We start from the raw sequence: 13,586 nt of genomic DNA, 5'->3' as shown, positions 1-13,586 counted from the left end.
GCAGATACATGCAGATTGCTTAGGGAGGAGAAAGAAAATAGAAATAACCATTTGAATGGAAACTTTTTTTTTAACTGAAATTTTCTAAATCAAAAACTCTATGATTTTTCAATTAAACCAAAGAAAATTGATGAGAAGGATGATCAGGTTTCTGGAAAGTGTTTTGTTTTCACGGTATTCTTTGTTGAGGCAGTTGCAAGCAGCACTGCTTGCTTCCTCTTCCTTGGTTCTGACCTCTGCTCCACTGGGATGCTTTGGGAAAACCCTTGAGGATCGAAGGGTGGATGTGAACTTGGCCTTTTCTCCCCCTTCTTCAGTCAGGCCCCATGTAATCTAAATCTGAGGTCTGTGTCTTCACTAGATATTGTTATTCCCGGGCTCAACAGCTCCACAGATGTACAGGCAAGAATTAATGCTGGCGAGAGCATCCACATCATCCGTGGGACAAAAGGTGAGCACCTGCCTGAGGGGCCCCTCCCCTCTCTTTTGGTTGAGAGTGGTGAGCTGCCCAGCAGAATCAAGACATATGGCTTGAGCTGGAGCGGGGATAGGAGTCATCCTATAAGAGTGGGGGAACGTGGGGGAAACCTGAGAGAATGACATTTCTAGGAGCTTGGCCAGTTTGGGGTGGACTCTCAGAGTGGGTTTGGCTAGACACATTGTTCTCTGTTGGTCTCAGCCTGTCGATAGTATCAGCTAGGAATGCCTGAGACACTCTCTGGTCCTGTCCTACTTGTGGCCAGCCCCACATACCTTTCCTCAGAGCCAGTGTTGTGACTGGACCAGCCCTTGTTTTTCTTAATTACGATGGCAGGATGCACCTCAGCAACAACCATCAGGCAACTTTGAAAACACGAGGCTTATTACTCACAGGTCCTCTAGGGCACACAGCATACTCCAGGGCCACACAGGAAGGTGGTGGGTAGAGAGTCAGTGTGTGGGCTTGGGTCTCTGTCTTATTAGGGTCCAAAGTGGCTAGGCTTTCACAGGCTCACTCCTTATTGGTGAATTTAAAACATAAGAGTGGGAATTGGTGTGTGGGAAGGAAAAGGGGAGAATCACTCAAGGATTATTTATCTAGGTTACCCTAGGCTTTCTAATAAGGAACTTTTCAAGGATGAGAGCAGCCAGGTGCCTTACCTCGTAGTTTAGCTAGTAGCTGTGCCTGACAGCTGGCAGTTTGTTATCCAAGATGGGTGTCTTGGCAATCAAAAGCTTAATATCTGGCAGTTACACTGCACGTGGGGAGGCCAAAATTAGAATGGAATAGGTTATAAGCAAACACATATATTGCTGTGCTGTCTTACCTTCTTGACTAGAGTGAAGTAGACATCTCCAACTAGGAAATGTAGTCGGTGGATGAATTAGTATACCTGGGTCACATGACAGGATTTTCGAGTGTGGTCATTTGAAAAGCCTGCTGCCTCTGGCCTCATGAAGTTCTCCAGATGGGATTTCTGGAGAAATCCGGGCTGGTGTCAGAACACAGTTGCAGCCTATATTTCATGCCAGCTCGTGCTCTGTGATGCTCCCAGAGGGTCTTTGTTTAGTAAGGAGACTTTTGCCCTAGTCTCTGTTGGGTTAAAGCACCCTTAGTTTCAGGGAAAAGATGCTATGAAATACATGATAGCCAGAGAAGGTTGTCCACAGCCCTCTTACTGGGTTCTTCCTAGCCTAGAGCTGGGAGGAGGCGGGGGAGGGTATGCAGACTGTGGCCCACGGGCCAAATCTTGCCTGCTTGCTGTTACTGTACTTGTGAGCTAAGAATGGATTTTATATTTTCTGTCATTTTCAGTTGGTTGGAAAAAAAATCAAAAGAGTATTTATTCTGTGACATGTAAAGTATATGAAATTCATATATCATTGTCCATAAAGGTCTTTGGAGCACCGCCATGCCCAGCTGCCATGCTGTAGCAGCCGAGTTGAGTAGTTGCAACAGAGCCTTTTTGGCTCACAAAGCCAAAAATATTTACTGACTGATGCTTTAAGAAAAAAATTTGCTGACCTCTGGCCAAGAGGCAGCCCTGGCACCAAAAACTAGATCAGAAGACATGCCCAAGACCAAGGGAAGGTTGACTAGTGCCACGTGGGAATAGAATGCCCATCTTGATTTATTCCTACCAAGGGAGGGCGGTTATTGAGATGGTGAGGCTGCTTCCTCCCCAATCAAGAGGAGGACCTAGACCAGAGAACCTGGGCCAGAACAGAGGGAGCCAACTTACTGTCTTTCACAGCACCCCGTTAATTTCTTTCATTGCATTTACCCTTTCCTGATATTTTCTAGTATAACTGTGTGTGTCTCCCCCTCCAGAGTTAAGCTCCATGAGACACAGGGCCATTTTCTGTCTTGTATATACTTCAGTGTCTGGAACAGTGCCTGGTGTATGTTAGTCACGCAGTCAGTGTTTGTGGAGTAAATGAGTAATATTGGGTCTGCAGCTCAGTCATCCCACTCCTCACTTCAGGGTTTTGAAAAAGAGTGTGAGACCACTTTATAGCTCCTTCTGAGCCCACAGTGGCTAAGCCTGGAGTTCCCAGGGCTGGCTGTATTGCATGTCTGCTCCTCATAGTCTTCCTCATGCTTCTCCTTAGGGACATACATCCGTACCAGCGATGGGCGAATCTTTGCTGTCCGGGCGACTGGCAAACCAAAGGCCCCTGAAGATGGTCGGATGGCTGCCTCAGGTATAGTGGCTTCTACTTTCCATTGACCTACATAGTATTTTTGACAGGTTTGGTTGGTTACTATTTTTTGAATAGATAATATATACATAGTTCACAATTCAAAGATTTCAAAAAGGAGTAAAGTGAGAAGTTTTTCTTCCCTTATACTTCCAGCCATCTGTTGCTCCTTCCTGAAAGTGCTTATTCCTGTTTTTTGTTTTTTTCTCAAGAGATATTCTGTACATGGTACAGGGATATGTATGTGCACATGTGTATATATTAAAACAATATATGTTATGTATATACTATATATGTATGTAACTTTGTATTCTGAAAACAAACACTGAACTTACTGTAATATAGTGTTTGTTCTTGTCTTCATTCACTGGTGCGTCTCAGTGCTTGTTCCTTATCCTTCCTTGAGATGTTCCTCGGGGAAGGTTTGCACAAGATGCAGTTAGATGGGTATAACACAGTGCGTTACCGAGTTCCCTGTTCCTGGACCTGTCGTGCTACTCTGTTACACTTCTGGTTCACAGTCCCATGGTGTATCTATAGGAAAAATTCCTAGAAGTCAGATGGCCAGGTCAAAGAACATACGTGTGGCACATGAGCAACATTAAGCACTCTCGCAAAAGTCCCCTCTAGCTAGGGGAGTGGTTCTCACTTATCCTGCCACCGTGAGGTGTGAAACTAGACTGTTGTTGCTCTCAGCTTTTATCATGGAAGTTGTCAAGACACCAGACAAGGTGAAGCACAGCACTGTGAGCACCCACGTACCCTGCAGCTCTATCCAGTGGCTGATACCTTTTTCAGAAACTTTTTCCTTTCTTTCCTTTCCTATTATTTGAACTATTTGTAAGTTGAAGACATCATGTCATTTCACCCCTAAATATTTCAGTACACATTTGCTGAGATTAAGGTATACTCCTAATCACAGCACCATTATTACACTAAAAAAAAGTTTAACAACTCTGTAATATTACCTACCACTCTTGCCATTTTAGATTTCTTATTTTACCAGTCATCTTTCATGGCCATGGATTTTGTTTTGTTTTTAACCAGGATAGACTGCTTTTTAAACTTCCTTTTCCTCTTTTTTTCCCATCATGGGCACTGACCATCTTTGTCCCCAGAAAGTGTCTTACTGAAAGAATGATGGCATTTCATAACCATTATTTTATAGGATTCACCTTGGTGGGGTTTTACAGGGAACTGAGGTACAGCAAGGTTACAAGTCTTTCCTTGGATAGACTTATTTCCTAGATCAAAAGACTTCTTTCTTTGTGACTGGGAAAGTTGACTAGATGATGTTGTTTGCACAGGAAACTATTTGAATTTTGAGAACCACAGGACAGGGTTTTTTTTCCCAGTGGACTTTTGTCTTATCCTCTCCTTCCCTCCCTGGCCATTCTGGTTCTCAGTTACCTACATTTTGTCCCCAGGTTCCCAGGGGCCTTCTCTCGAGTCTACAAGCAATGGCAGACACAGTGCCTCATCACCTAAAGCCCCCGACCCCGAGGGGCTGGCCCGGCCCGTCTCTCCAGACAGCCCGGAGATCATCAGCGAGCTCCAGCAGTATGCGGATGTGGCTGCTGCCCGAGAGTCCCGCCAGAGCTCCCCAAGCTCCAGCACCGCCCTGCCTGGCCCCCCGGCTCCACTTGTGGACAGCAGTGCTGTTCCTGGGACAGCCCTCGGGACTGAGCCTCGACACGGGGGTCATTGCCTCAATAGTTCCCTCCTGGTGACCGGCCAGCCCTGTGGTGACAGGCACCCAGTGTTGGACTTACGGGGCCACAAGCGCAAGTTGGCCACCCCACCTGCTGCCCAGGAGTCAGCCCGCCGGCGGTCCAGGAAGGGCCATCTGCCAGCTCCCGTGCAGCCGTATGAACACGGGTATCCAGTTTCTGGCGGGTTTGCCATGCCACCCGTCTCCTTAAACCATAACCTCACCCCTCCCTTCACCTCCCAGGCTGGGGAGAACTCCCTGTTCATGGGCAGTACCCCCTCCTACTACCAGCTGTCCAATTTGCTGGCAGATGCCCGCCTGGTGTTTCCAGTGACTACTGACCCTCTGGTGCCGGCAGGCCCCGTCAGTTCCTCTTCCACGGCTACCTCAGTCACTGCCAGCAACCCCTCCTTCATGCTCAACCCCTCTGTAACAGGGATACTCCCCAGCTACTCACTCCCATTCTCACAGCCACTCCTGTCCGAGCCAAGGATGTTCGCGCCTTTTCCTTCCCCTGTCTTGCCCAGCAACCTTTCACGGGGCATGTCTGTCTACCCCAGCTACATATCCCCACACACAGGCTACCCAGCCGGTGGCCTCCTCCGGTCCCAGGTGCCTCCATTTGACTCTCATGAGGTTGCTGAGGTGGGGTTCAGCTCCAATGATGATGAGGATAAGGACGATGATGTAATAGAGGTCACTGGGAAATAGCTGAGGATCCCCTCTCCACCTCACTCGGGGCCCCCAGCAGGTCGCCCACCCAGACGGAAGGCAGCAATCTGGGGTTTCTGAGAATAGGGCCCTTGGCAAGAGGGGAAAGGAAGAGGACAAAGAAGGGTGGTTGACCATAGGTGGCAGGGCTCTGTTGCTGTTTTAACAAAAGAGGCAAAAAAAAAAAAAAAATTCCAACAGAGCAGCAATAGTGGGAAATCAGGGACCTAAAACAGGAATGGAGGGGCAGGGCAGCCTGCCTCTCTTCCTGCCTGCCTTGCTTATGCTGTCTGCTTGCTTGCTTGCCCGTCTGAGGGTAGAAGCTCACATCCCATTTCTGTCTTTGGGAACATTCTCTCCCGAGAGAGCTGCCTTACTGGGTGACTTAGCTTGGTCTGGAGAGGGGAGGGGAGGGAGGCAGGGGAAGAGAAGAAGGGTGGGCAGACTGAGATTCCATGCAGTCGGGTCTTTTTAGGGGATGGGAAAGAAGCAGACCAGGTGTGTGTACGTGTGTGTGTATGTGTGTGTGTATATGTACTTACATGTATGTAACAGAGCAGGGGTGCAGGTGGGTGGGAAGGGAGGGAGGGAGGGAGGGACTAAGGGGGAAACTAAGAAATGAATTTATCTTTTATAAAATGGAAATCAGAGCATGGTGGTTCATGGCAACTATTACTATGAACATCAGGGTGAGCCCAGGAGAAGAGCCATGGGAACCACAAGTTTCCTTCTAGTTGGGTGAAGACCAGGCCCAGCTAACCCAAGTCCCCGGTTATCAGAGCCACACTTGATTCAAGTCTGGGGGGAGATTATCAGAGAAAATGGGCATTACCAATCTCTCTTTCTCCAGTGGCTTTCTCTGAGCAAGATCTGCCTTTCTGGCGTGTGAGAGTGTCAATCTGCCGAAGCTGGGGGGGAGAAGCACTGCAGAGTGTGAGCAGGAGGTCATGGAGTTGTGGCCAGAAAAGACATTCTTCACGAAGATGGAACCGAGCCCCCAGCTGCCCGTCCTGGTGGCCTTTCTTGGCCTTTCCTTTCCTTCCCCATTAGCGAGCTCCATGTTAATTTATTTCTTATGGGCAATTATTTATTATTTGGACTTTTCATGTGTCTTGGTTCTTTTTTGGGGGGTGGGTGGGAGGGGAGGTTAGGGTAAGGAGGGTAAATGTTGGGAAGGGAAAGTTTATGTCTCAGACCCCACAGCTGCTCGTTAGTAAATTCCCAGTGGATGGCGAAGTGACCAAGGATAGAGAGTTAGCCTTGATGAAGGTCTACACTAAGCAACTATGTTTTCAGCAAATGGCCTCTCAGGAAGTTAGGGAATCCTGCGACTGGGTATTAGCGATGATGCGACTCATTACACAGCGATTGAAACTTAGGATCATGGAGTTTGCAATTGGGAAGTAGGTGACCCCAAATTCGGAGGTGTGTCCTCTTGGGATGACCTTAGAGGCAGGCTCTATGCTGAATAGTGAAGCTGGGTGTAGGTGGCTGCTGGGTTGACAGAACAGACAGTTGAGCTCATATCGGGAAATGTTGGGCTTCCTCAGCCTATCAGGTGATCAGTGTGGGCCCTGGTGTCTGCTACCTCCATCCTCTGTGGAGGAGCCCTTCCTCTGTAGAAGCCTTAAATCATCATAACACATTGGTCATTCTGAGTCTCCCCTTATCACCAGTGCTGGAGGCTGAGGGGCATCTAGTCTAAGCATAAGCACTGTCTTCCTTTTGGCTTTTCTGCCCCTACTGCTGAGACCTTGCTGGGCAGTTCTTTAGGGAAAACAAGCCCTGTCTGGCTTCAGAGCTGTACCGCCTCCCCATTGGTCCCTCCTCACTGGCTGGGCGGCTGCCGCACCTGCCTCTTCTGAACCCTGGGGGCAGCTTAGCTGGGTCGCCCCTAGTAGTAGCTGCTTCTGCAGTTCTTCTGAACAGCCCATTTCCATTGGTGGGGGGGTCTTAGCACACTCTGGGGACACTCTGGGGTATTATCCCCAAGAAGGGACAAGGAGATGGCTGTTACGTGCGCGTGTGTGTGTGTGCGTGCGTGCGCACTGTTCAGTTACACCAAAAGTGGAACTTAAGGAGCTTGCTTTCTCTGTTTTCATAAGCACCCTGTCAGACACTTAACTCTCCTCTTCATAGAAGCCTTAGACCTACAATTTAGCTATGCAAATTATTTTAATAATTTAAAAACAGCAGTTCCAACAGTGCTTTCTCAGATGCATCCCGAGAATGAATGGTGAAGGGGCTGAGTTGGAGTGGGCTCTCTGGCTGAGGCTGGTGCAGAGGGAGTAAGCTAGCCTGGATCTCTTGATTTGCAAGGAACACTCACCACCTGGGCTACAAATGATGCCTCTAAGGCCCCAGAGCACTGGGATCCCAGAGAATGTGTGTGGGGAAGGAGGGGTATTTTTGTGTTCACCTCTAGGAAATCACAGCAGCAGACTGAGAATCCAGAAACTATCCCAGTGAGGAACTAAAAGCAGCCACTGGAGGGATGGGCTTTTAAACGTACTGGGAACCAAATGGGTGTTCTCTGCCATACAAGCCTGCCCTCTTCCCAGTGGTTCTAGGGGCTGAGTCGTGCTTCATTTCAGGAGAGGCCGCAGTTTTGGGAGGCTGTCCTGGGTAGACAAGGTTTTCTTTGATTTATGCAGCTTACAGTGTATAAGGGAGTAGGGCTAGGATCATGGGAAATTAGAGTGCTGCTGGTTCCATGGTTTTCCTTTAAAAAAAAAAAAAACCTGAAAACACTTCTCTGACATTTCTGCTATCTCTGTGTGCAGGTAGGCAAGCGTGCATGCACACCAAATATGAACATATGTGTGAGGGAAGCAGGAGCTGTTTTAGAACCTAAGAACGATGTTTTACTGTTTCTCTGATGAGAAACAACTTGGCAGTGATGCCCACCCACCATTCCGGCTTGAGTAAGGGAAGGATGGTAAGAGGGAGGGCAGATCAGGTTTAGCCATCTTCCCTCACTGCTGTCTTCCATAGCATGTTTTCAAGGGCCTCTCAAGCCCCATCTGTCTGGTTTAGCCTAAGTCCTCAATCTAGGGGATATAGTACTATGTAATGATTCAGGATTACCACTTGTAGTAATGCTTGACTTGCTGTCTCAGTATCTTTGTAGATAGAAATTCAACAGAGATTAGCCGCTGAAGTGAGAAAGTAAGTGAGCCATGTTGGATCCATGTCATTTTCAAATTAGATATCTGCAGAGTTCTCACTGCCTCCAGTTACGCTTCTCAAGCATCTGTCTTAAGCATCTTCTGACTTTAGGATGTCTCTGGTCCTTAGAACTCTATTCCCTAGGAACTAGTGTGTAGAATCTCTATATACTTGTGATTCACAACTAAATATGAATATTTCCCACTCCAGGACATGAAGCAAGTAGCTGGGGTAACATTTTGCTGATAGGTTGAAACACTCAACCAAGATTTTAACAGTCTGGGTGGGACTGTCACTCCCATAGCAGTCAGAGCAAGGCACTCTTGTCTGTGCATGCCTGGCATCGCTCTGAATTGAGTCTTCATCCGTTGGGAGAAGGTCTTCTGGGGCTTTACATTCCTGTTTCTCTGTTTCTGTTCATAACCCCCTTGTGCTTCCCAGTCCCCTGTGATTCTACAGGAGACCCGTCTCTCCTCTCTGAGCGGTGGCCTCCTGTGCACCCAGCTCAGTGACTCTCCTTGCACCAAAACTCCTGAGAGAAGAACAGCTCCCACCTTTAGATCCCTAGCAGACTTTCTGGCCCTCGGCAGACTGTTCCCAAGAAAGAAATCTGCACCTCATGGTCTGTCTGAGAAGGGTATGCTCTCTAATCACTCACTGCAGACTCTCCTTCTGACTGACTTCTGCCCTGTATATTCCACTGTGACCCCTTTGCGTGTGTTCTGTGCCACTGGCTTGGCTCTAGTCCTTTTATGAATACCCTAGTCTTACCGATGAACTTGCTGAGCAGGCAGAGTCCACCTTCTCTGCGCTTCAGGGACTTGGTCTCCTTTCCTCTCTCAGAGGTCTGTTTGCTGTCATAATCTAGTGCGTTGGGGAGAGGTAACTAGACAGGCTGTAGTGATGGGCCGGGGGAGATCTGAGTACTCCGTTACCACTATTGGGATAATATTCAGAAGAGGGGATCTCATACTGTGACCTGACCTAAGGCCCTCCCCTGGAAGAGAGCTCAGTCCAGGTTTGTGTGTGTGTGTGTGTGTGTGTGTGCGCGCGTGTGGTAGAGTGTGTGTGCATACATGTGCTTATGTGCACATGGGTATAACCTGACTTATCTGGTTGTGTTACTCAGGGTGGGCTGGGGACTCAACGGAAGAATCCCCTCAGCCTGCCTGCCTGTGTTTTTCCTGTACCCTCTCCAGAGGGGTTGGGGAAGGGGGTCCAGGGTGGGTTGAGGGGGTCGCAATGGATAACCACTAAGGCCACACTGCTGCCAGGGGGAGTCAGGGGGAGATGAGGTGGCCCCAGGGACCTGGCACCTGGCTTTGGTTTTCCGTCTTCTTTCCTCAGGACGCCCCCTGAGGCCTGGGACCTGCGCCTGGCTTTGAGGAGCACCTGTAGCTGAGTGCTCCGGCTGCTGGTGTGATCACGGGCTTCCCTCCTCTCTCAGCAGGGCAGGTGCTCCTGCCCTAGAGACTGGGCAACTGGCTGTTTCTATGACGTATTTATTTTTACTTGTGTTTCATGTCACTTTTTTAAAAAAAAGCAAACAGAACAATTGTAAGTCAGTATAACTGCCTATCAGTTTTCTTTATTTCTCTTTTTGTAAAATAAAATGTAAACTGAAGAAGGCAGTGTTGTTTAATCAAGGAATTGTCTGAACAGCTCTGTGGCTGGGTGATGGTGTAAGGGATATAACTTAGAGCAGTGTGGATGCTGAGATGGCACCTCTGGGGGTGGGAACAGAGGACAGATGGCTGGCAGGCTCTTTTTATGCTGTGTTCTTCACTAGACTTTTTCTGCCTTGACTCACCTGAAGAAGACTGCATTTCCTGGCTCTAGAGGAAATAGCAAAGCTGACTCCGAGTGGCGTGAGGCTAGTTGGTCCCTCAGTCATGGCAAGTCCTGCAGGGGTAGCCCTAACTAGGCTGTGAGTGGCCAGGGATTGGCCTTCAGAGGGTGGGAGATGGCTGGTGGCAGGGTTTGCAGAGCATCTTACATTGCATGTACATTCTCCATTGTCATCTGAATTAGAGGATCTAATCACCACTTCAAAGAGAACTAACCTGAAGAGGGAGAAGGAGGGGGTTGTCTCTGCTTTGTTTCCTGTTTGGGGAAACTGTCTGGAATTTAGTAAGGGAGAATTAAAGAGCTTCTGTGGGAATTGTTTGGACAGGGAAGGAAGGAGGAGACAAAGGCCAAGTCTGGGCTCATGAGAGAATACAGGCTGTTGGGAGACAGGACGGACTGGAGCATGGGGGAGGGAGATGATCCCAGAGGCTAGGTGATCAGCTCTGCTCAGACATGCCACTAGGGGTAGTGGAGAGTGCCTGGACTGCTGTCTCCTGGTGGTAAGGAGAGGCCTTGCAGGAATCCTACCAAGGGCAGAGCTGGCTTTGTTGAGAGCAGCCTGCAGTGAAGCCTGGTAGGCTGATGGGCTGCAGCTCCAGTCACAGGCCAACTCTGCTTTCACCACAGAGGTACTGAGGCTCCTAAGACACATCCTGAACTCTGACGTGGGACTCTGGAGTTCCCCTACCACGCTAAAGGAAGTGAACAGAGAGGACAAGATGAAAGGGCCTCTCCAGACAATGGTTTCCTGGGTGAAGTTCATCAGCTTCTGAGAAGCAGAACTGACCATGCAGAGAAGCTGTCTGTGTCTGAGGCAGTAGTCCCGCCCTTCCTGGTCTCACAGGAAATGCCTTCATACCCATTTGCCTGGGGGCACCCAGAGGGTTTGATCATCTGCCTAATATCCATCAGTAGAACAGAACTGCCACAATCCTGCCAGCCCAGCCCTGAGTGCCTCTGAGAAGTCAGCTACCCATTCTGGTTAGCCCAGAGCCCTGTAGATGAGGTTCAGTCTTCCCTGCCTGTGGACAGAATAGTGTGAAGTAGAAGGAAAAGAAACCAGCTACAAGTGCCTCCGTGTGCTCAGTCTGCCCTTTGCTAGTATAGTGGGATCCCCCCCAAAAATGATTCACTTCCCAAACCAGTCCTCTGTGTGAGGAGCACCAAAGTAGCTCTTGACCCAGCCTGTTATGTAGACAAGCTTATGAGCAGCAAGTTGTCCCCTGCCCCATCCCCTCCACTGCAGGACTGGGCCTCTCAGGAGGGTGAGGTTTTATCTTTGGGGCCCTGGAAGAATGCTTTGTTGTTTTTGTAGTTCCTCAAAAACACCAGCTGAAGATTGAACCTGTCCTCAAGGAGCTTACAGTTGACTTGGGGTTTGGTGCAGTGGTAAAGAATCCGCCTGCCAATGCAGGAGATACGAGTTCAATCCCTGAGAGGGGAAAAATTCCCTAGATTAGGAAATGGCCACCGGATCCAGTATTCTTGCCAGGAAGATTCCGTGGACAGAGGAGATTGGCGGGCTACAGTCCAATGGGGTCTCAAAGAGTATGACACGACTGAGCACGCACACTGTGTGTGTGTGTAGAATATGAAACTTAGAAGGGCAGACAGGCCTCCCCCAACCACCTCTAGGGTAGTGAAGGAAGAACCACCTGGTGAGCTCCAGGAGGGCAGGCCCTTGATTTTGTTCATTTAGTATCCGCAGCCGCTAGAACTGTACTGCTGCTGCTGCTGCTTCAGTCGTGTCCGACTCTGCGACCCCAAAGACGGCAGCCCACCAGGCTCCCCCGTACCTGGGATTCTCCAGGCAAGAACACTGGAGTGCCTTGCCATTTCCTTCTCCAAGAACTGTACTAGCAGGAAGCAATGCTCAATAAATGTTGGATGGAAGAATGATCACCTCTGTGGTCCGTTTGGCGCAGGGAAGCGGGGCAGAGGAGGGAAGAGGTAGACGCTGAGTGTTGGAGGTAGCTGCTGTCTGCGCCTCCCGAGATGGGATCCCGCTTCCTCCGTGAGCCTCAGCTGTAAAAAGGGAGCAAGTGGCCCTGCCTTGCTTGGTTCCTAGGTCTGTCAGGAAGCCTCAGTGAGACAAAGTGACGGTACCTAGGGTGATACAAAGGCCAGAGTTGTACTACTGTGCTGCACTTCCCAACCTCTTCAAAGGATCCTTTCCGGTGCAGCCGTTTGGGACCCCAGACTGCCTCTCTACTCCCTCCTCATGTCGTGGCGCTCTCGACAGTCCAAAAGTTAAAAGATTGTTTCTAAGTCACCGTCGACCTGCAGCCCAGAAGCTTGTGAGAGGCAGGAAAGTACAGGGTGGCATTGGCCCCTGACCGCTCAGCAGGACAGGCAAACGTCTGTTGCCATGGACACGGGGCGGGGCAGGCCCCAGCCCTTTGGGCCCCGCGCGCACGCGCCCACGGCCACGGCCACGTCCTGCCGCGAGAGGGGGCGGAGCGAGCGTGCGCGGCGGGCGCGCGCAGGCTCCAAGACCAAGCCGCGTGCGCGGATTGGCGTCGGCGGCTGGTGGCCGCTGAGGTGAGGGCCAGGTCTGGGAGGTGTCCTCGCCGGGGCGGCTCTACACGCGCCAGAGGCCTGGAACCTCCGTGCGCCTGGGCGCGACCTCAGGGCCACCCGCGTCCCCACCGTGACCCCGGCCCAACCGCTCTTTGCATCTCATCACGCCCACAGCTCGTCCCGGCTGCATCCAAGGGCCCGAACGCGACCTTGGACCACTCTACTATCTCGGGCCACCCTCTGCCTCGGCCACCGGTGCACGGCACGCCCGGAAACTAGGGACTCCGGGGCGGGCGAAGGGGTGGGGGTGGGCGGCGAGGTCCTACAACTGGACCAGAACCGCACGTAAACTCCGCCCCTGTCTTCTGAGGCCGCGCCACACAGCGGCGGCTGCAAACTTTAACTTCCTTGTAAGTTGTAGAGGTGCATGGGACCCCTAGAGGTCGTGGCTGAAAAGGAAAGGGCTGGTTACATAGGCGAAGCGAGGGTGAGCAGGGGCTGGACGCCGTGATTGCAGAGTGGAGGCAGCCTCTCCTCCCCTCGCAGGCCCCTCTGATTCTTAAATCTTCGGCACTAAAAGTTTTGCCTGTGGCTGGCCCTTTAAGGACGGGCCAGCCGCCGCGGCGCACGTGAGCGGCCTCAGGAAGCCAGCGCGGGGCCGCCCTCCCTGATTCTCTGCTCGGGCCTCTCTGACCCGAGGAGAATACCGAGAGGGGTCCCAGCCTGGTCAGCGGCAGGGGTTGGCTTAGGGCCAGGCGCGGTGGCTGGACCCCTTCAGGAAGAGGACGCTCCAGGTACAGAGGTTTATGCCCAGAAGTCTAGTGAAGAGCTGACATTTTTCAGGCGGAATCTGGCTTCTGATTTCCCTAAGGTGTCTGAGGGCGTGGTGGAGGTACACCACCTCTTGTGGAGGGGAGAGTTCTTGTCGAGGCCCCTGTGGGCGTTC

The 13,586-nt window shown here is 50.7% G+C and overlaps 2 protein-coding genes across 17 annotated transcripts in view; both read left to right on the top strand.

The window, feature by feature from the left end:
- Window positions 1-6,208, top strand: part of RAD54L2 (RAD54 like 2) — a 109,976-nt gene extending 103,768 nt beyond the window's left edge. For 4 of the 5 annotated variants that reach the window (XM_061397489.1, XM_061397487.1, XM_061397486.1 and 1 more), the window contains exons 20-22: window positions 362-451; window positions 2,593-2,685; window positions 4,110-6,208. In XM_061397489.1, the coding sequence (XP_061253473.1) occupies window positions 362-451; window positions 2,593-2,685; window positions 4,110-5,104 (1,178 nt within the window). In that variant the 3' untranslated portion in view covers window positions 5,105-6,208. The remainder of the gene's footprint in view (window positions 1-361; window positions 452-2,592; window positions 2,686-4,109) is intronic. The other variant, XM_061397490.1, reaches the window with a different exon arrangement.
- A 6,347-nt stretch (window positions 6,209-12,555) lies between these two features.
- TEX264 (testis expressed 264, ER-phagy receptor) overlaps window positions 12,556-13,586 on the top strand; it is a 30,570-nt gene continuing 29,539 nt past the window's right edge. For 2 of the 12 annotated variants that reach the window (XM_061397505.1, XM_061397503.1), the window contains exon 1: window positions 12,556-12,661. The gene's annotated coding sequence lies outside the window, so the exon portion shown is untranslated. Of the gene's footprint in view, window positions 13,064-13,095; window positions 13,435-13,586 lie in introns of those variants that run through there. The other 10 variants (XM_061397514.1, XM_061397509.1, XM_061397511.1 and 7 more) reach the window with 8 other exon arrangements.

This window comes from Bos javanicus, chromosome 22, assembly GCF_032452875.1.
Source record: "Bos javanicus breed banteng chromosome 22, ARS-OSU_banteng_1.0, whole genome shotgun sequence".
NCBI classification, from domain to species: Eukaryota; Metazoa; Chordata; class Mammalia; order Artiodactyla; family Bovidae; genus Bos; species Bos javanicus.
Note: the sequence above shows the minus strand (reverse complement) of the source record. Positions and strands in the feature narration are given on the sequence as shown.